At 46.6% G+C, this 22,213-nt stretch overlaps 1 protein-coding gene across 1 annotated transcript; it reads right to left on the bottom strand.

Moving 5' to 3' along the window:
* Nucleotides 1-303: 303 nt before the first annotated feature.
* Nucleotides 304-14,358, bottom strand: TNFSF15 (TNF superfamily member 15). Its single transcript, XM_075170979.1, has 4 exons — nucleotides 14,146-14,358; nucleotides 7,334-7,385; nucleotides 6,668-6,715; nucleotides 304-1,303 (listed from the first exon to the last, which is right to left on the bottom strand). The coding sequence occupies exons 1-4, from the start codon at nucleotides 14,356-14,358 to the stop codon at nucleotides 876-878; spliced, it is 741 nt and encodes a 246-aa protein (XP_075027080.1). The 3' UTR covers nucleotides 304-875.
* Nucleotides 14,359-22,213: the final 7,855 nt, after the last annotated feature.

The raw sequence follows: 22,213 nt of genomic DNA, 5'->3' as shown, positions 1-22,213 counted from the left end.
TGCAGAGGTTTTCTCCTCAGTGGTTGATTTAAAAAGTGTGGAAAATTTTGCTGCATTTCTCTCTCTGTCTTGTCTTTTCTGTTTTCCTTCTCTGTTAGGACCTGGTGGGGGGATTCCACTTTCATGCTGAAACAGAAAGTGTTTCTGCATGTTCCCTAGGAATTTTACATAAAGGTTTGAGGCTGTATATTGACTTAAAGAACTGTAAACACTTTCTTGGGGAAAAAAAAAGATTTCAAGTAGCTTCTGCAAAACACAAGATATAATTTTAATCTACTTTACAGGGAAGTTGGAAGGGATTAATTAAGCAGTTAATGATTAATCTGAGCTTTATGTTAGTGCAAAGTACTGAGCAAACCTATTCATAAGGAAAGGATGAAAAGTAATTACCTTTTAGAACTGAGAATCTGAAGAAGGGTCATGCAAAACTATACTGGAAGTGCTGGAGAAAGTTCAAAACACTTTTCTGAGTTGAGGAAATTGTACGTTGGAGTTGGAATTAGTGATGTAGCCTAGCTGCAATATTCAAGATCAATATTCCTACCCACAGGTATAAAGTGTTCCTGCCTAGCTTACGAAGTTTTGAAGAGCTCTCAGTTTTCACTTTCAAAAATATATTTTTTCCTCCAATCTGACTTTCATTTTTCTGGTGGTTTTTTTTTTTTTTTTTTTTTTCTGGTTTGTTTCAATTCAGCCTGTGGCTTCAGCTTTCCCTACCCCTTAATTTAAGGCTGCAAGGAGCTGCAGGGGAGTGACAGTACAGAAGAAGGATAACAGCACAGAGATAGCACCCTGACGCGCGCCCACAAAGCCAAGGTCCAGCGAGGTCACACCAGGGCCCTGAAGGGAAGCTCCCACCAGCTGCTGCCAGGGACCTACAGTAAAAAGGCACCAAAGAAAGTTTTGTGCTCCTTAGTGTAATCCACCAGCTTGATGTCGCTAACGTTGACCATTAGCTTGTCTCCTACTTCTAAGGAGACCACGGCGCCCAGATAAATGGGCTGGAACCAGCTGTTTCCCTTTTCACTGAGGGTCTTGGTACCGGTCAGCAGCTGGGTGGGCTCGGGGTAACTGTCAGTGACTTTGGTGATGATCTCAGTGACAGAATTTGTTTTACTGTAACTTTCAATGGGCCCTCGGAATGTGACCTGAGCATAGACATAGTAGTCCCCAGATACAGGTATCACCAGTGCGTTGCTGGAATAACTCAGGTTGTTCTTGGTAAAGGCCAAGCCTCGCTTGTCTTCCCACTGCAGGATGGGCAGATGGTTTCCCACGGTGTTGGCGAGATCTTGTTTCTTCACTGCGGGACGAAGAGAGAGGGAGAAGAGATGGGTTAGTTTGCTACAGGTGGGGATATGCTGCTGAATGCAACATGAGATCTCTACTCTAAAGGGCAAGCAATTTAAACAGGGTAATCAAAATGCCAGGACAGAAATGTTCTTATTTTACAGCTTGAAAACTGAGGCGAAATTGGCCACAGGTCAACTGTCCAGTGATATTTTTGGAGGGTGTCCATAGGGTGTCCAGATCTGAGCAATTAGGGGTGAAAGCCAAGGATGCTTTTCAAGACCTTGGCCAGCACAGGCTGCCTGAAGGGGTAGGCAGCGACTGGATGTCCTGGTTGTGGGCCAGACCCTGAATGATGGGACTGTCCTTCCTAAAGGCTGAGTCTCATGGCCCTGTGGAGCAGTAGAGATGGCTTTACCCTGCAGGTCCGCGGTGCTATCTTGCCTATTTACAGAGTATAAATCTTGTCCTTAAGTGAAACCCGTGCTGGGGCAGTTGTACACATGGGTACCATGCCTGTACCTAATGGTTTGGGAGAGTAATAAGAAGTGCTAAAGCATCATTGTCTTCAGTAGTGATGGATTGCAATTATGTTTCTTAGACAGACACTACTGTGCTTGTAAAAGTTTCACAATGATCGGCATGATCTATCACCGAGCACTGAGACACTTGAACTTCTCTTCCTGCCAGGTTGCTTCTGAAGGATGTTAGGGTTTGATAGCCCTTATGTCAAGCCCTTGCGTCGTCCTGAGTGTTCACAATGAAATCTTTTGCTGTAGAATTACCTTTGGTTTACCAGTGTCATCTGATTTTACCAAAAACTCAGAAGACCCCACTGTGCTTCAAGAGCCCCAATTCCAAAGCAACACATTATATGAAAAACAATTTTTTATCTCTTTTCTTTTTTTTTAAAATGCTTTGCTGGAACAAAACACTGAGCTTGGTGTTAGCCTCAGCTTCCCTCCAGGCTTTTTCCCAGTTTTGTGGTTAGCTGATTACAAGCAGAGCTCTAATCCAGACCCCAACATCAGTCTGATCCAAGCCAAGGATGCTCCCCAGGCCGCAGGACTCTCAGAGGAAGAATCAGGGAACTGCTGCCCTATTCCCTTCGCCTCTCCTCCACCATTTTAATTTCTCTCACATGACAGCCAGGAGAATAAGCCCTAGCACTTATTCTTTTTTCTGCAGGGAAGCAAAAGAGTTTCTCTGCTCTTTCATGACTGCCACATAAAATTGTTGTGGTAAAACAGAAGCTGAGGCAGTAAAAAGGAAGAGGATAAAAACCATTAAGATTCTGCCAGCTATTAAAGTTAACCTGGAAGGTTAATGTGAAACGCTGAGAAAGTTTGAGGCAACTGATTTCCAGGAAATTAGACCTTTCTCATCAGCTTGAGTTAATGTTTAAGGTTGATTTTGATTCAGTATTTGGGAAGGGGTGTGTGTGCATGGGCAGGAAGGCAAACTGAATGCAGGTAAAGGAAAACCTTGAAATTCTCTTGGCAATAACCATTAGGTTTATCCTGGGTGAAATGAGATTCAGAAAAACTAGTGTGCTCAGCTCCCAGTGGCATCCATTTCCTTCTCTTTTCTAGCAATAAATAATCCGTAAGGAGACAAGAAGTTGTTAGGAGTGCAATTTCTTGCATATTCTCCAAATAGCACAACAAAATAATCGGGTTTTCTCAGCCTGCCTGTCAGTGCTGCTGAAGTATCAAATCTTTCTGATCTTTCCCCAGGAGGCAAAGTACATGAGGAGAGTGTTTCTGTGTGGGAGAACGATAGACAGGGATTGTGACAGCAAGCCAAGCTAAATTATTGAAGTATTATAAGGACTATGAGGCTTAGAGCCAATGGAGCTTTGCCTGATACAGAGAGAGAGGAATAAAAGAAAGTGAAAGTACTCGTGGTCTGCCTTCATCCTCATCTACCTCGCGGGTGTCTAGTGACTGGTCTGAGTCCAGGCATAAAACTAAAAGAGCATTTGGGTCACTCTAAGGTTTACAAGAGATTGAAGTAATACCCCTCAGAGAGCAGCTGGTAGCAGATGAAATCTTGTTTGGGACGGGAAAGACCAGAAAAGATCAGAATATTTCCAGAAAATGTCCTGGGCTCTTTTCCATCTTGGGAATTTTGGAGGAAAATTGAAGAGAAGCTGCATGTGAAATATTCTTTTCCGTGTACAATGACGCGTTTAAAATGTCAATGACACTCAATTCTTCAATTTTTTTTATAACTAACAGGCATCTCAAACGAAGTACGTGATTTCATAACTTCTAGAATTAGGCAACTCTAAGTTTTACAGCTATAACCTCCCTTTTAGGTTAAAGCTCTCTCTATTGATGCTCTCTATTTTCAAGTTAGTTAATTCTTCCCATGCTTTCAATACAGGTCAAGAGGAAAAATGCATGTTCAAGTGCCTTTGAATACAATATAGCTCCTTTTCTAGCAGCAGTTGTACTTTGTACTTGTCATTTATTTATTTCATAAATATATGGAGCTGTACTTCCTGCAAATATACATACTATGCTAATTCTTGAATTAAATAAAATTTGCTTTTAATAACGGATCATTGCTATAGTTCCTTCAGCCTTCCCATCCACTATAAATTTTTGGCATCCCTTACATGTGAAATTACTTCTCCTTTCCCAAAATTCCTTTTGGTTTAGTCCCTTGCTGGAGAATCCTCGTTGCTTGGCAGCTTTTGGGTACATTTTGTAGCACATTGCTGAACTTGTACGGTTTTATAATTCTTAGCCCCCACCAGTGTGAAAGCCTGATACTGAACACTACTCTGAGGCCAGACTCCTGGTCTCAGCAAGAGATTAGAGTCTGAATCTGTAGTAAAGCCCTCGTACAGCGTGTACTGCAAAGTCCCGTGGCTGATGGGTCTCTGTTGTTCAAGATCGTGTCCCGGGAGTTTAATAACTGCCCTTAAAAGGTCGTTACTTCCAACAATCAAGTGGAACCAGAAAGTGATGTTCTACCCAGATTTAGTGGAGTGCTTGGATACCATTGCAGCATAATAAGTGCAAGCCAGGTACTTGATGGGGTTTCTGCAACATAGTTCATCTAGCCGTGCCACAGGCTGGTAACAAGAAGGAATAGGCATTGGTCTGCATCTTGACCCAAAGTGCAATCTAATAAGTCAGAGAGGGGATGATGGCATGGCATGGCGCAGTCAGCACCAAATATACATTAGTGCACAGGAGAGAATGGGGATGGAGAAAAGTCCTGGCTAGGTATTCACATGGATTGTGCCATTCTTCACTAGCTATAGCCACCCTGGGAGAGATCTTGATGCCAGTTTGGATACGTTCAAAATGCTCAGTGTGTGTTAAAAAGGCCAAGGGCAGGTGGAAAATTCATCATAAAGGAACAGAAACCAAAACATAGAGTCATTCTGCTACTGCTAATTCAGTGGTGCATTCCCATGAAAGTACTGTGGCTAGTTCTCATTCCTCTCACTCCTCTGCTCTCACCTTCAGAATATATGTGCCTAAAACTAGAAAAAGACAGAGAGAATAGAAATCTGGAAGAGATTTCCTACAAGTAAGAGTTTGTAGTCTACCACCTTCACTTTGGAAAAAGTACCTGAGGTCGGGGAATATAAAAAAAGGTCTGAAGAATAATTTTTTTTTTTCACTCTCTATGCCCGAGTCACGGTTTCTGAGAAAAGAAGACCAGGGTGGCACCCATGAAATTATTATGCAGCAAGTTTAAAATAATAGGAAATATTTTCTGTCTGCGATGCTCTGTTAAGCGTGGGAACTCATTGCCACAGGGTACAGCACCAAAAATATGCTTGGGCTAAAAAAAGGTCAAAGATAAGTTCATGAAAATTAGGTTCCCTGATGGCTATGTAGCACAGTAACCTGGGTGTAGCCGTTTTGCACAGAAAAGAAGCGACAAAATCCCCTTAGCTTTTTCCTTTTCATGCTCCTTGCTATGGCCAACAGTGACTGTTGAAGAGGGTTGAAGAGGATGGGCACTATTCCGGGAAGACTGCTCGGGAATGACGGCGAAGGAATTTTCACAAATGGGGGGCCTGAGGAAATTTGAAGAAAACTGTTGACTGTTTCCCTGCAGCAACTGGACTTTTGTGCAACCCAGGGAAGTTCCCGTCAGCAGAGCAGTGCTTCAGCTGCTCTTCTGAGTCAGCTGCACCAGGAGCCTCTGGGTCTCTCTGCCATGGGGGGACTCAGGGGAAATAGAGAGACTTACACTAACAGACATGGTCCTTTTGCTCTTGCAAGCTTGCACTTAAGCGAAGATGTGATTTTGAACAAGGACGGGTCAGTTTTGGAGCTCTAGCAACCCGCATGCAAAAGGGGACGGGACCAAGGATGTGCATTAGGAAGGAGCTTGTGGATTAGGGAAAGTAAGCTATTCTGGGAAAGAAATCAGCCCTGAAATACTGATGGGTTTAACCCTGTTGGTGAATTTGTGTGAAGCATCACACCAATTCTTGCATGCCTCAAGTTACTAAAGTGCTCCCCTGGGACAGCACACAGGGTGTTGGGGAAGCCTCTGCAGTGAGCTGTGTTTTTGAGAGGTATAAATTGCCTTGGGTCAGAGCAGCTGGAGAGGCTTTCAGCACTCAACTCCATCCACATGGGAACCAGCCATCAACTTTTTCCTCTTCTCTTGTAATGCTTAAATTTTCTAGGTGGGTGGAGCTGGTGAGGATAGGAATTGGCTCAGGACAGTGTCCTTGGCATGATGACGGCTACACCTTCAAGGCTGAGGTGGTGAGATGGTGGCCTTGCAAATGCTTCAAACCCTCGGAAATGTATGGCAGCCCACCCTGCAATAGGCTTTGCGATAGTACCTTCCTAACACAAGATAAGGGCTTGGAGGGGAGCTTCAGCTGGGCATTACCCTTCCCTTGCTTGCTCCGACGTGTGTTAGAGATGATCTCGCTGAAAACAAGGGGTGATTTGATGGCAATATGGTGTGTGAGGCCTTGCAGAAAAATAAGGTCTAAAACTAGTCTTATTTGACCTGATTTTGCTCCAAAACAGGTAGTTCTTCCCAATTCACTGCTCCAAAAGTGAATAATTGAGCTGTTTCTGCTGCCTTTTCTAGGGGATTCAGCAGATCACTAAGATACCAGGCACCTATTTAAGTTCAGTTACAAGAGCTGCTCGTTCAATGAAAAAAACGGCTTGAAAAGGTGGAAACATTTCTGTCAACTACCTCCTTTTCTACAAACGCAAGCTGCAGTCAATCTGTCGTGGTCAACACGGCAAAGCTGATGATTGTTTTCCCCATGTTCTGCAACACCTGATCCTATCAGATCCATATAAACCAAGATTATTGCACCACAACATCTGCTGTAATACCCACGGGAAACGCTTCATTTTTGAACAAGCATTACCTGTCAGGTGTGCTCTTGGCTTTTCTGCACTGGAAAGTGTATCTGTAACTGAGGGAAAAAAAAAAAACACTGTGTAAGGATGTTTGCTGCTATTCAAGTCAAAATGAGATGTGAGCGGTGATCGATGCTGCTGAGGAAACGTGTGCAGCCCCTTTCCATTTCTGCACACGTTTGAGTAAGGAGTTATTTGCCGTGATTGTTTATTGACACTGTTAAGGTTAATAAAATCCCTTTACAAATGAGCAAGCTTGTCAGGCCCGCTGTGGTGTCGACAAGGCACATCGCGGCCGTGTCTTAAATTGCTGGAGGGTGAACCGAGGAGAGGTGTGGTGTACACGGATGGGAGCGTGGTGTGCGTGGGCTCCCGAATCCATGTTTTTGCATGTTCAGGGAATTATACTGATCTCCGACAGCTGCTGGGGAGCGAGTTTGCGCAATGCTGGGGTTAGAAATGCTCGTACTTTCGCTATGGCCCCAGTTATCTCCCTGCATCTTGTCACCCAGGTTTGCCTCTGTCTGCCCTGGCTTGTTTGGCTCAGGAGGGACTTGGGTGGTGAGAGCGGAGGGCAGGTGGGGAGGTATCGGCCAGCAGCATGCTGCGGCAGCGATTGCAAAACCTCGGTAAATAAAGGTGTTTGGGATGGGGGAAAGGACTGGCAAACTTACCAGTATCTACTGCCCGTTGCTTCAGAAAGCGAGAACCCCTCTCTTGTATGACCTGCAGGAGAGATTTACAAGCAGTTAGCTCAGGGCTCCAGGGTGTGCAGTACCTCCACAGAGGGTCTTGTTTGCATTACCCCAGAAAATGGAATATGCTACAGTAATATTATCGAGTTCAGCTAGAGCTTTTCTGTAAAAGGACAAGCCCTGACAAGGCTTTGCTTCATTGCAAGAGTTTTCTGCTGTTTGTTTGAAACTGCCTGCGTCTCTGAAAGGTTGCCAGGGACAGGGCCTGGGCTCCTGTGGTGGTGGTTGTGTTAAACTCCAGTCTTGTTCAGAGGCTGGGCAAGCCCTTGGCATAACTGGGAGAGGACTGGCAGAGTGGCCAGTGTGAATTAGCCATCACTAATCCTCCTTTGGGATGGTGCCTCCATCCAGCACTGCTGGAGCACCTCTGCTGCTCAGACACTCTCCTGTCCCTCAATCTGCACAGAGCAAACAGAGCAAGCAGAACAATGTGAGCGATTCTTCCCTGTCTCCAGACTCAGCAGGTCTGAGCCTTTGCAGGTGCAGAGGTTCACCCATAATGCCCACGAAGAGACTAACGGAGGTGTATCAGCTACACCTGCTTTTCTTTCTGCATCTGTGTTATTTCAGACTGTAAGTCTGTTGCTTAGGTCTGTCTTGGCTGCTGGGTAACCTCCTTGGAAGACGGAAAGGAGCTGAGCAGGTCTGAGAGCGCAGTTGGCAGAGGGTGAGCTCTGCGGCACGCTGACACTCCACCGAGGGAAGGCAGGGTGATTCGCATTTCCTTGCCTCTTACATTTTGTTCTAGAGCCGAACACCAGCACATTCATAACACATCCCCGTGCCAACAGGCATTTGCATGGCAGCAGGGCATGGCCCTGGGCCGTGCCAAGTGGTTCTGACGTTTAGATGGAGCAGTTCAAAGGGAAGCTGCTGTCTGCCTGCCACACGCATACCGGGGCTGGTCCTTCTGAATCACACTGGGGCACGGCCGGTGGCTTCTCGCCAAGTGCCAGTCCTCGCATAGCAGCCTGCAAAGCAGCACGGCTCCTACTGGAGGATGCTGTGGGATGCTGACTCTGGATCCAGCCTCCATGGGGTGTGAGGAGCATCTCTTGTGCTTTCCCCAGGGCACAGTTCATTGCGGGTCTATGCCAACAGTGTGGCTGCAGAAAGCAGACAGTCCGGGTTAGGTAACCAGCTCAGGGTTGACTATCAGGGCTGTCAGGAACCCCTATCATGCAACATTTGTCAGGAGCACGCTGGTGTGGTATGGTGTGTTTTATGGACAGCTACAATAAATACGAGTAAACTGCTACTGATCAGCTTCCAGCTAAGGATTTGATGCACATTGCTTAATAAACAGGCTGAAATAGTACAAAGTAGTATGAAATAGATGCTGACGCTATTTCCCGGTGGCTGTGTCTCACACAACTTCAAATACTGCAGGAGAAGTAGAAAACAGATAATTTATATTGGTCTGCGGAAGGAGAGTGTTTGTGGGGAAAGAGTCAGGCTGCCTGGATTTGGGGACTGCTAGCTATTTAGTAAGCCCAAAGATATTTTAATCTTTTACTAGCCTTAAATATCCATGTGCTCCTGCAGAAAACCATGATTTCTAAAACAGTTGCTCTAGTGTGTTGGAAAAAAAAATGGAGAAGGAAAACTGCAGGGAAAATTCACTTCTTTTTTCTCCGTTCCCCACCTGTACACACTTATAAAGCCCAGCCATAGCAGTCTGCTGCTCTGCAGGAAATGTCATCTAGAAGAGGCGATGGTGCGAAAGCTCCGTGTGTGGCTGACAGAGAGAAATGGTGGTGCGCGGTCGATGAGATGTCTGGGCCTTTCACTATGACTGATTACTTTCTCTAAGGTCCTGTCTGCTTGCTGTGGTGTCTAAACATGACTGTACTTTTGATGTGACACAGAGTCAGAGCCAGGTGACTTTGTCCTTCCCCTGGTGGGAAGCACAAGATAGGTGTGGAGGATTTCCCTCAAACGCTCCCCCTTGCTTTTGGCCAGATGTATATGCATATGTGCATATTTACACCATTATTTATGTGACTCTTCCTATGTATTTATCAAGTGACATATTTTCTAGCTATGCTAAGTACTGCAATGAGCTACAAATCAATCACAAACCTACATTTAATCATGTAACTGCAGTGGGAAGTTTTGTTTACATATTTAAAGCCTAACTTCTGCTGAAATACTTAACAGAGCATCATTATGTTTAAGTACATAAACTAGGATGTTGCAATACAAACAGAGGTGATAGTAAAGAGGGAAGGATATCAAGAAGAATTCTGCTTCTTTATAAAAAATAACAAAATGTTTTTGACTAAAAATTGGGGAGAAGCTTTTTATACAACCTCAATTTACTTGTTTCCAAAGAAGTCCAGATGGAAACTCCAGGTGCATCTATGCATTCATAGATGTTAAAGGACAAAGTGATGCAGTAGATAGAGCAGGATGCTGCAAGATGTGAAATTATTCTGTTGCTTGGCAAAGGTAGGGTTTTTTTTTTTCCTAATTGTGCTATTTGATAAGGCTACAAATCTAAACCTCCTATAGAAAGTATTTTAGCAATAGACAATGCTACATAATGGCCAGGTATTAGTAATATTTGTCCTAAATGGGCACAGATGTTGTACACCGATGGTGAGGGAGAGCTAAGCAGCATGAGACAATAGATCATTTACACAATTAGTGTTTTCCTCTCTTTTCCTTTATTGCTTAGCTGTGATTCTGAAAAGTTCACAGCATGGCTTCAATTTTCCCTTTGGTTACTGTGGAAAGACTAGCCAGCACTGAGTGATGTTGAAAATACCACTTTACAGCTGACTTGCAGACAAACGATGTCTTGGACAGCCAGCTCTAATTACCCTGAAGACTGTGGTATGCAAAACACTTCTATATTTTTTTGATACCAAGAATGTCCAAAAGCCCCAGTGCATTTATATCTGTATATTGCTAAAGCCAAAAAGAAGGGCTGAACATCCCCTGTTCACGTACTTTGCCTCTTGCACCTTCAGGAAGGGCAGGGGGTATCCCATAGAGAACTGCATGGGAAGCAGCTTGGCACTGCAGGCAGAGAGATTAATAAGCAAAATATCCCCAGCACCTCCATCCACTCCATTTTTAGCACAAGACACTATTCTGTGGGCAGGGTCTCTGCAGGTCATACATGGTACATACACCCACAATTTTGCTAGCTCCAGAGGTGCTGCATGGCCTGGGCTGGGCATTTTTGGTAGAGGCCTGTCCTGTGCCAGTAAAAACTGGCTTCAATGGGAGTATTTCGGCTCGACTATAATGCCCGCTGTAAGCATGCACCCAGGGCATGTGCTCACTGGCTTCTTTGCTTACAAGAACCATGTGCATCAGCAGCAATGGCCAGTCAGGGGAATCCCACGCGCCTGGGCCTGGGTGCAATGCTCACTGCTCCTCTCCAGGCATTTCTCCTTCCCTGCAGATCAGAAAGCCATTTCAGGTTCTCTTTCCCATTTGAGCAGGCCATTAGGCTTCTGGCTCTGCATGAATTATGGTTCTAGCGGTCCTTTTCTGAGCTTTGTTGCTAACTTTCTGGCTTCATCCCTTTGGGTGGCATCCAGGTGGAGCTGCTAGGGCTTTAAAGTCCCTCTTGTACTGCAACAGCTCCCTTCTCCATTGCAAGGCTGACATGGCACACAGGTTCACGTGCAACCCTTTGGACAGGTTTTGGAATGTCCCTTTATGCTGCTTGTGGTCCTGCCATGCCAAGTATGCCATGAAAATAAGCCCAAGTACCAACATCTCCAGGCCACAGGACTTGATGCTCTGCTTTATTGGGCTAGCTAAGCGGGTTGCTAAGACAGTCAGAGATGCTCTCCTGGCTGCTGTGCCGTTCCCTTGGTAGATTTGTGCACTCAGACTGAAACTTGGCTTCTTTTTGGGGAAGGACACACAGCAGTCCTGGCCCTTCCTCTGGAAGGGCACCACTAGAGCCTTTTATAGATTTCCTGCTAATAACCCAAGCCATGTGTTATTGCTTAAAGAACCCTATTTCCTCACCTCGCTCTGTCTTGAAGCACAAAAGAGAGTGATATCTATTTCCAAAAGGGAAGCAGTATAGCGAGCCTGGAAGGTGTCCGGGGAAACCATCATCAGACTTGAATTATTCATGCAAGATGCAGTATACCATGAGAGAGAGAACCGGTGGTTCACACATGTTGCTGTAATGACATAACTTGCCCTGCTTTTTCCTGAAAGGGACATTTCTAGAGGAAAAGGTGAGTTTGTATCCCTTCAGAGGCAGAATGTAACACCATGTGCACCCACACAGAATCAGAGATGAATAAACCACCTCACCCCGCAGGCAAATCCAAGAGGCACGCCCCTGTTGCACAAACCTTCCCCGGCTCCACTTGTTGTCCTCCTTGCTCCAGGAAGAACTGGCTCAGGATTTTACTACGTCTGCTTCTCACCTGCTCGACTGCCAAGTCCCTCCCTCCTCCCAGGACTGTCCCCAACACAGGAGAAGTTGATAATCTGGCATGTGTGGGCTGAGCTCTGGTCCTGGGGTAATGAGATGACTCCTCCTCTGGGCTCGCTGCTGCAAGGGGCAGCAAGCGAATACACATCTGGTGCAAACTCGGGTCTGCCCACTTGCTCCCTGTATGCCCAGGACATCTGCACCCCAAAACCAGTGCCACACAGAGCTCTGGCACACGCGTCTGGTCCCAACATAGTCCTCCTGATTTGGGCTATCAATGGGGCACATGACGAAGGCATCCTTTAGCAATCTAGTTCTAACACTTCAAATGCGGAAGGAAATGCACAAAGACATTTTCCCGAGAGCCTTTAGGTCCAGAAACATTCCCACGGACCGAAACAGGCTACAGCCGTGCAGAGCCGCAGGACTGAGCACCTGGGCTCAGCCCGTGACATGGCTCTTTGGGGAATTAACAGAAAGCTACACAGGCAGGCAAATCCACCCATCTGTGCGCTGTTGCCGGACAACACTGGTGATACTGTCAATCACCAGTGGGTGATACTGTCAGTCACCAGTGGACTGAATGAAAAATTCAGAAAATGCAGGATCCGGTTGAACTGTAGCTGGGCGCTCTACGCGCTGGGCTTGGCACGAAGGCAGCGGGCAGCCAGCCAACCCCGATGATTTTTCTCTTCCTCATTGGGACTCGCAGAGGCTGTGACTCATCTGATCACTTCATTACATCACTGTGGGAATACTACGTGCTAATAATTCAGTGCATATGCATGGAAATACACACTAGCGTAGCCCAGGCTAGAGCAAACCTAATGGCTTACGTTGCGTTTTTCCTCTTAAGAAACCAAACTCAGTCACAAAAATACTTTTCTGCGCTAACTCTGCCCACAGGGTCGAGTCAGGAACACATTAGTCCGTTCAAACAGGCTAACATTTTATTATTATTTCACTCTAAGATCGTTTCAAGAACCGAACTCTTCTGCTTTGTACAACCTCACAGGCCGCAAACAAAGAGCAATGCAGCCGAGACTGTCCAAAGGGCCTCTTCACTCCGTGTGCACCTGCTCTAGCTGGCCTAAACGGCAGTAACAGGGTCAGCGCAGCACACACACTTTCGCATGTGCAAGAAATGGGCGAATTTAACAGCCTGAGGTACTGCGCAGGTACCCCCAGATAACGCGGAAGATGCTGTACCCAGAAGCCGGCATCACTTGGGTGGGAGACACCGGTTATGCAGACTTGAGGTCAAATGAGGGCTAGCACGTCCCTGTGCAGCCGAGAGCGCGCACGCAGCAACGGGTACAGCTCTCACGCTCTCTAAACATCCACAGGCTAAGAGTGTGCAAGGTTAGAAATCTGCCTTCAAGGCCACTTACTAACACTGCTTTCTTTTGCTGTTCTTAAGTGAGCATATAACAAGTAGGCTAATTAGTTGGGTAATTTCAGACCTGAAGCTAAAATTCAAACGCTAATTCTTCAGACCTATATGCGTATATGCATCCTTCTAGCCTGGGGCAGTCCTGCTGAATTCATAGTCTACCGTGGAAATAGGCGCTTGTTTGCAGTCTGGCACAAAAAGGAGTGGGGCGGCATAGAAGAGCGTTAGAAGCGGCCACACCAGCAAGCTTGTTTTGCTAGGAGAAAAGTGAATTTAGCTGTCTGTCAAAGGACAAGATCTGAGACGATCCCTGGATCTAGAGAAAGTTTTGATGGGGAATAAAAAATGGGATGTGAAATTTAGGGTCAGACTCCTTAATTGTCTCAAATCACCTCTCTGGAGGAGTTTGCATTAATAATATATGAGAGCTGTAGCTGTTTGGCCAGTGATGGGTGCTGGGCACTGACCCACAGACATCAGCAGCGTGTTCAGCAGATGTTTGCTGAAATAGGACACTGGGAGGGGAAGTCTCAGAGTTAACCCAAAAGAAAGGAGGAAAATGAGCCATAGTGTCAAAAATCTGGCTGAAATCAGTGGAGAGACACTGATTTCCATCAAGTAGCAATTTTTCTTAAGCATTTCCTGCAGCATGTCAATAAAAGTTTTGAAGTTGTGCGTTGTACTGTGACCTTAGTGAAATTAAGACAAGAGGAACAGAAATGGTTAGTTAAAAAGACCAAACAATAATAAGATTTGCTCTGCTTAAGGAAGAAGGAATGTAAAAGCAAGTTTCTCATTTCCCTTAAACACGAGAAACTCATAAAGCGAATAAAAGAACCAAACAAACCCAACCCTGGAGACGCGGGACGCGGTGCTCTCCTCCTTGCAGGGTGGCAGGACAGAAATCGGCTGCCAGTCTCTTACCTGGCCGGTGCAGGAGCTGGGGGCTCTGAGGTTTCCGAAGAGCAGGTAGGCAGTGGGCAGCGCCAGGACCAGGACGGAGAGCAGGCACAGCAGCACCGCACGCCGTATCCTCCTCAAATCCTCCCTGAGGAGCATCCTGGAGGCTTGGCTGGTTCCAGGAGCCGCCTCCTCCAGGGTGATCTCAGCCACGCGGTCCATGCCGGTGCCTGGCATGTGAGCTGCTGCTGTTCTTGGCTGGGAACTGAGAACGGCAAAATCTCTTCTGGCGTCTGCCCTGCATGGAGACCCCCATTAAATAAGAGCTGCTCCGAGTGTGGGAAGGCACCAACACACACACACCCTCCCTCCCAAGGAATGCACCGCCTACAATAGAAACCTAGCTCAGGGAAAGCAAGCACTGCGGCTCCCCGAGCTCCCCAAGGTGCTGCTGCGTGCCTCCGTCTGGCTTTTTTTCCCGCCTCGCTGTGCAGAAGGAAGCTAGGAAAGTCCCAGTGGGTGGAACCAGGACAAACCCTGCTGCTGGGCTGGATAAGCTTGAAAGTTTTTCCGCATGGCAAAGGGAACACGAAACCAATAGGAGTGAAAGTGAGAAGCAGGGGGAGAGCAAGAGCGAGCAGCAAAGGCGAGCGTGCGGCGTGCAGCGCCCTGGAGCCCAGCAGTTTCAGCGCAGCCCTGGGAGAAAAAGGAAGAGACTTTTAGGGAAGGCGAGGCAAGTGACCCCAAAGAAGGGGTCTGATTCTCTGAAATGTTGCTTCATTCCTACATTTTAGCAGAATTTGCAGCGGGCTGCAGGTTGCTCAATGTACCTTTTGCACCAAACAGTACGGGCCCAGGCCTAAAATAGGATGTTTAGCTGCTGTGGGGTTCGTCTTCCACGAAATAATTTTAATTGTGATTTCACAGGAGCCTTTTATCATTACTTGGAAAAGCTGTGACTTTATTGCACTTGGGAAAAATTTATGTCATCTTACTTTATTGATAGCTGCTATCTCTGATTTAAAGGTCCTGCTGTCTATTGACAACCTCAGGAGCTGCTCAGCAACTGATTTAGGAGAAACAAGCTCAGACGGCAGCCGATGTCCGGCTGGAATGGGCTCCCTTCTCCCAGGGAAGGCTGGTTGCATGCTCGCTCCCTGCCACACAGCAGCAGCCCACCCTCCGTCCGCTGGCCTGGCAGGGTTTCGGAAGGGCTTGGCAGGAGCCGTCAGTGGAGATGTAGCCGTGTAGACTTATCCTGATTGCTGAAATTTGAATTTTTTTTCCCAGGAAAACATGGTTCTTATCAAAACTGAAACTTTCTTTGATTTATACGCGCACACACACTGATGTGCAGAGATTTCCTTTTCCCTGAGTAGAGAAACAAGGTGTAAACTTACTTATTTTTTAGTGAGAGAGCAACAATGTTTGGTTTCCCCCACCTTCCCATGAAAAGCATTTCAGATTTGTGTCATTACAAAATAATATCAAAGAAACAAAAATATTTTTCATGTCCCAGTCTGTCTGCACTCCTCCCCCCCAACAAAAATTCAGCCAGCTCTTCTCTCTTGCACTTCGATAACGCTGCTAGAAATCTTCCTATTACAATAGTCCGGTGCAGCTCTTGATACACTAGAAAACTAAAAGTCATGCTCTAAGCAGAACATCTAATTTAGTTAGTGAGGATGACTGAGGCTGTCAGCAGCGGGGATGGGGATCCTTGCCAACAGACTGGACAGGGAATAGGCCGGGGAAAGAGCGAGTGTGAAGAGGAAAGCAAGAAATAATGAAAGCCAGTGTGGTTTAGGGAGACGGGACAAGAGAGCTGGTAAAGCACCGAAGGATGTGTGCTCTAATCCGAGCCCAGCCACATAACTCCTTTGTGACCTTAGGCTAATGACTGACCTTGTTTCCTTCTTTAATTCATTGTTTGTTTTTATTTAGGCTGTAAAACCTTGAGGACAAGGATTACTCTCTGTCTTTACAGCACCCAGAACTGATTTCAGGGCAGGTGTGGCTCCATTTGTCATAAATTTAAAAAACAGAAAGGGCGGGAAGGTGCTGCTCAGATCAGTAGAAAGAAAAATCATATTTCTGTGGAAGCGCTGTGTAGAGATGTGATTTTGTTTTTGTTTTTGTTTTTTTTTTTGCTGTGGTCCCTGTTGCTTATTCCAGGGCAGAGTATGAAAAAACTAATACTTTGGCCATGAGTGGCCAAAGTTAATTTTCTTTTCATTGTGAGGGCTACAAAATGCTTAATATGGAGTTGAGGCACGTGCCTTACAAGCAGACAGTTACAGATATCCCCAACCTGTAAGCCAGCAAACCCCATGGCGTTCATTTTTTTTTATTTTCCAAATAATTCCAGCGGAGCCAGTTCTGAGTTAAAACATCTTGTAAGAGCTTTTATTGGCCTGAGAATTCTTGCAGTGGTGTGTGACCTGCAAACCTTTGGCTGGAAGAGGATGAGTAGCCAGGGCCTCAGAGAGCGAGGGCTGGGCTCTTGAGATGAGACGGGAGCAGGTTCATGCTCTGCACCTGGCTCATGAAGCCAAGCAGAGAATTTGTTCTTGAAAATCCCAAGAAAGGAAGGAAAAATTTCTTTTTCCTCTCCAGATTGCAAGTGCATCTGGCACATGGCGTGTCTTTCATTTGCCAGGAGGTAACCCACCCAATTCAGCTCAGCAAGGCAGCTTTAGAGCAGCCAGAATAAACGCAGGTCTGCAGATCTCCTGTGCCAGGGAGCTCCGGCCTGGAGCATTTCCCAGCTATCCCCTGGGAACGGTGACATTCGGTGACCATGACGGTCTCGGAGCTGGGCCCATGCAGGCGGGGTGCGGGCAGGGGCAGCCCCGCTCGGCTGTCTGTCTCGGCGCTCTTCAAAGTTCTCCTGCTGCTCCCCGTTTGCACCCCGCTGAGCTCTCAGCCTGGCTGTTGAGTAAATTCTCCCTCTCATGTCAGACGTGTCCCAGCCTGTGATCCTTGACTAGTTTCCATCCATTAGAGAAATCTGCAGGAGTTACCTACTCTGTAGTTTAACAAGCTTTAAAGAGGGGAGATATTCTACTGAGGAGTTAAATATATGGGACTTAGAGATTTTCTTAAAGAGAAGAAATGCATGAAAGGAATTACGCATCCATGAGAGGAGAAAGAAACAGCTTGTCACTGGGCATGCCACCTCTCTGCTGCTGAGTTTTCTCTTCTTTCTGTAGTGCTTTTTGTTCTTTCTGCATGCTCGTGTATTATATGTACGAGGGCATTTTGCCTGAGGACAAATAAGCTGAGTCATATATATAGTGAGGATAAAGTTATTACACTCAAGGATGGTATTGCGGGTATTTCTGTCTGCAGCATGGAAGATACTTAGCATATTGCATCTTTATTCATTCCTTATCTACATTGGGTAATGGCTGTGTTTTTAGTTTTTATGCTTGCAGTGAGTATGGAGAAAAAGTAATTGAGCATTCAAAGACCATTTCACACATTGTCTAAGAGTTTTCAAAGTGCTTCTTGTTCACTGTGTTCAGAATGGTTAATGTTTTATCTGCACCATTTCCAGCTAAATCCTGTGAGATTCCCCTTAGGAAAAAAAAGCACCGAGCATCCTTCAGCTAGGAGGAGAGGGGGAATCAGCATGTGGTATCTTGATATCAGCATGCTCCTCTTGATCTTGTCATATCCTTCCTGCTCGGTGTTTTGCAAGGTCGTCTGGAGTCTCGCACCAGAGACATCATGTGTAGAGAGATGCGGCATGGATAGGCTGTAGCTGGTGCTGAGCATTCTCAGCACTGGTCATGACTTCCTAGGTCAGCATTTCATCCTTCCCTCTTGCTGCTGCGGCCTCGATGCCGTGGCTGTGGTTGCTGGCAAGTACTCAGTGGTGGTTCCTCTGTTGTGCTTTGCAGTGGCCGTCCCGCGCCCTCCAGCACTCGGCTCGCTGCAGCTGAGCATCGGGGCTGCACGGGGAGCAACGGGCAACGCCTGCTTCTGCCAGGCCGTGGCCAGAGCCAGGCAAGGGGAACAGTGAAAGCAGGGAGTGCTACTGGTGTGGAAGTTTCTACTACACCAGGGTCAACCCGTGGACATCCAATAAACTCAAGTGCTGCCAGCTGTGATTGCTGAGAACAGCAGGGCTGGAGGGAAGGCAGAGGGATGGGGGACTCAACTTAGCATGACCAGCACCACCTTGGAAGAGGAACCATGTCCTCCCTTGTGCCCAAGGGCTGTGGGAGGGTTTTGCCATAGGCATGGTCAGGTACGGATATGTGTCAGGAGGGGCTTTTCAGGTCAGTCATTACTCTTACACAACTCCTGACCACCAATAAGCAGAAGTAGGACATAGCTGGTCGTTATGTGGAAATGTTACCCAGTTAGACTGGATTTGTCACCAGACAGATGGGGACCAGCTCCTCGAGCTGCCCCTTGCCGAGGGATGATGTGTGATGGCAAGGAGTGGGAGGGTGCAGGATGGTTCCCCACCTCCAGCTGCTGTGTCCCTGCCGTGACCTCCTATCTCTCTGCTGCTGAAATCCTCCTCCTGCCATACGACACATGTCCTGTAAGCACATTTCCGTCCCATGCACACGATGTGAGATGACACCTGTGGTGTCAGAAGTTGTGGGAATGTCATGGCCCAAGGGGATGCTGCTCCTGTGTCCTTGGCTCCAGCCCACGGCTGCGGAGGAGGCAGGGGCTGAGGGATGGGAGCTGCGCTATGCCAGGGACTCCAGGAGAGCTTGTCAGGGCAAATCCTGGTCTATCCCCTTGCGTATGCTATGGCAAACCACGTTGCTTGTCAGCATGACGTAGACAAACTGGAATTTCTTGGATTTAAAGTGGCTGCGCTGGGCACCACATTTGTTGCCATGCTGAACTGCTTCACCTTCCAATGCTGCCATCAGGAGATTTTTCCCAGCAGCAAGAGCCCAGGTGGGACAGACAGACCAGAGCTTTGGTCTCTTCTGGTGCCCAAGTAGCCTTTCTACACCCCTTTGGCTTTACTTCAAGGAGAGAAAGGCAAATAATACACACTTGTATTGAGTGCACTGGGGCAAAGTGGGATGGCGTAAGGGGAGTGTAAGGGCACAAGGTCTCCTAGAACAACTTTGACACAACGTATTGAGCAAAGAGACCGAAATCCAGCATGGGCCCTGTGGCATGTACACCCTGGAAGAATTCATCCTCTGTTCTGTGGGTAGGTTTCTCACCAGGGAGACTTCTTGGTTTGCCCAAGACTGGAGCCCAGGAGGGAGTAACATGTACAGCTTTTAGATGACCGAGGCATAAGATTGCAGCATGACACGGAGAAGAACCAACTCGATAAGGGAAGAGCACCTTAGTCTCTACCTTAGTCTGCAAGAGACTAAAAGCACCTTAGTCTCTCTCTTCAAATTTCCCTTGAAGCCAGAAGAGGTCAGGTGCAGGGCTTCCTAGTTCTCATCTAGGACAACTCTCTACATTTCACCAAGGTATTTTGCTTCCAGCACTTAGGAGTTGTTGTAGGTCAGCAACACAAGGCGGTTTATCCTTTTGGAAATTAATTTCTGGTGATCTGAGACCCTTTCACTGCCTTCACTCCTTCCTAGGCATAACACTCTCTGCTTTTCTTTATACTTTTTCTCCCAATGAATTTCCCAAGATCAGAAAATAGTCAGAGATACAGAGGAAAGCTCATGATAAAAAACAGTGGAAGACATTGTTCTGTCAATCAAAAAGATAATTTACCATTTACTTTTGCAATAGGCCAGGCCCAACCGATTACACAGCTGAGAAAAGTATTCTTAGCCAAATGCCAGGCAAGGTTTTCAAAAAGGTACTGTGGGGCAGGTGCTCTACTTCTGACCACATTGGTACAGATAAGTTGAAATCAGTGAGTGAATCCAGTGCACATCAGTTGAGGATGGACTTCCCCACTGTTGTCCAGGTGAGATTCACACAATGTAACTGTAACTGTCTGAACTCTGCTCCTCATTCATGAGGATGTTTAGGGAACAGACAGTATCAGCAGGAAATAATATGTATAAGGTTTTTTTCCTGGACTGAGTACAAGATGTATTTACAGAGACACTGCTTATTCCCGTCTGTTGCTGGAGTGGTGTCTTGCTCAAGTTCTGCAAGAACACATTTCTATTGTCAGGGACAGGTTAGCTGGACATTTTCCCATCTGTTTCGGTGCATACAAGGAAGCTGGCTCTGTAAAGTATTCCCTTCATGATCCAGGGCTTTGTTTTTCTCTTTGCTGTTGACAGTTCCTAGCAAAAGATCCAATGAAGCAGAGTTCTTGATTCTGCTCTGCATCAGCCTCCCTGCTCTATGTGCCTGTTAGTTATCAGAAGCAAACCACAACTAGCCATTTTTGTCTGAACTTTGAGAGGTTGTTGAGGATACGTGAAACAGCATCAGCACTGTTTTCTATGTGGCAAGTACAAACAAATGAAGAAAATCTGATGATACGGCACAGTTCCTGGTTATCTTGTAGAAAGGATTATATGGCATGGTTTGGGGGAATAATGTCTTTGTCATTAACTTCCTTTCATACATCACAGCTGGGCACAGCTGGACTTTCCCTTTCCATTTGTCTTCTCTGGGATCAATGCAGTCCAGAAACTGCCAAGTGTGAGCAAAGGGATCAGGGGATCTTGCAGCTCACTTGCTCCAGACTCCGGTTTTCCCTGAGCAGGACAGTGGTGACATAGTCTCAGCTCAAGGTCGTGGCCTGTATTGCCCTAATATGCCCTCAAACCCTTGAGGCTTAGTCTGCCGAGGCATGCTTTTGAGTGATGCCTGTTTCACTTTTGAGACAGGGCTTCAAGTTTTAGGCTGCCGCTGACACATGAAGTGAATGCCATAAGAACCTGGCGGGTAGGAGTTGTCTTCTTTCCCTGTAGGGATTCCTCATGTTTCCTCAGACGAGGCCTGCTGCTCCCACAGACAGCGATCTGCCAAAGCAGCCCCAGGCATGGCTGAAATGCTGGGGCAGGATGCTGCTGGTGTGCCAGGTGGCATGGCTGCGTGCCAGCCAGGCAACCGGAGCCAGAGCTGAGCTGAGCCAGGGTGCCATTTCCACCGCTGCCCTCGCTCCTGCTCCCCTGAACCACAGGGGCATTGCCAAAGCATGCAGGAACACTTTCAAGGGAGAGAAAAATTAGGAAGGAAAACCCAGATGGTTTCAGACAAAGCAGGATGAGAAAGAGTTGTTTGCATGATGAAGCAATTCCTCTTGTCGATAGGACGAGAGGAAATGGCCTCAAGTTGCGCCAAGGGAAGTTTAGATTGGACATTAGGAAAAATTTCTTTACTGAAAGAGTGGTCAGGCCTTGGAACAGGCTGCCCAGGGAAGTGGTGGAGTCACCATCCCTGGAGGGATTTAAAAGACGTGTAGATGAGGCGCTTAGGGACATGGTTTAGTGGGCATGGTGGTGTTGGGTTGACAGTTGGACTCAATGATCTTAGAGGTCTTTTCCAACCTTAATGATTCTATGGTTCTGTGATTCTATGATTCTAAGCAGGAATTTAGGGAGGTCTCTTCTAGATGTGCTCTAAGGAAGTTTATGGTGGAAGGTTTGTGTAAGATCCAAACCTTTTCCCCTGTATTTCTGATTTAGCTGCAGCCTTTCTCCAATGCTGAAAAAACTATTTACAAAGAAAAAGGTTCTGATGTCAGAGTTATCTCAGTGGTACAGCAAACAGAGAGATGGCTGTGGAGCCACGGAGGGAATAACTCTGCAAAAGATAGAGCCCTCTGGTTGGGTAAGTGCAGAGATAATTGAATCCAGGCTCTTAATCCTTAGGCTTTGGGAAACAGATCACACTTAACGTCATTCCAGGCATCAGGCCCTGGCCAAGGGCAGAGACAGGAACAAGAAGTCAACACAAATTGACCTCAGGATTTCTATGTCCTTCTGTGCATGTGGTAGGATAGCGAACTTTGGCTTTTGCATTTGAGAGTAATTAATGTTTCTCCACGTGTTGACGATTTCCCAGTGCTGATTTGACCCTGTTTTTCTCTTGAAATGAACAGTGGGATGTATTTATTCCTTATTTACACACCTTCTGCCACATTTCTGTTATCAAATATTTTCCCCTTCATGCC

Source organism: Calonectris borealis, chromosome 21 (assembly GCF_964195595.1).
Source record: "Calonectris borealis chromosome 21, bCalBor7.hap1.2, whole genome shotgun sequence".
Lineage (NCBI taxonomy): Eukaryota > Metazoa > Chordata > Aves > Procellariiformes > Procellariidae > Calonectris > Calonectris borealis.
The sequence above is the reverse complement of the archived record's forward strand: the minus strand, read 5'-3'. Positions and strand labels throughout refer to the sequence as shown.

What these genes read in the sequence shown, in the direction of transcription:
- TNFSF15 (XM_075170979.1), bottom strand. Translation starts at nt 14,358, where the DNA reads ATGCCAGGCACCGGCATGGACCGCGTGGCTGAGATCACCCTGGAGGAG. An exon ending in GCAACGGGCAGTAGATACTG is followed by an intron (nt 6,716 to 7,333) that starts GTAAGTTTGCCA and finishes TTTTTCCCTCAG; the next exon opens with TTACAGATACACTTTCCAGT. An exon ending in GCCAAGAGCACACCTGACAG is followed by an intron (nt 1,304 to 6,667) that starts GTAATGCTTGTT and finishes TTCGTCCCGCAG; the next exon opens with TGAAGAAACAAGATCTCGCC.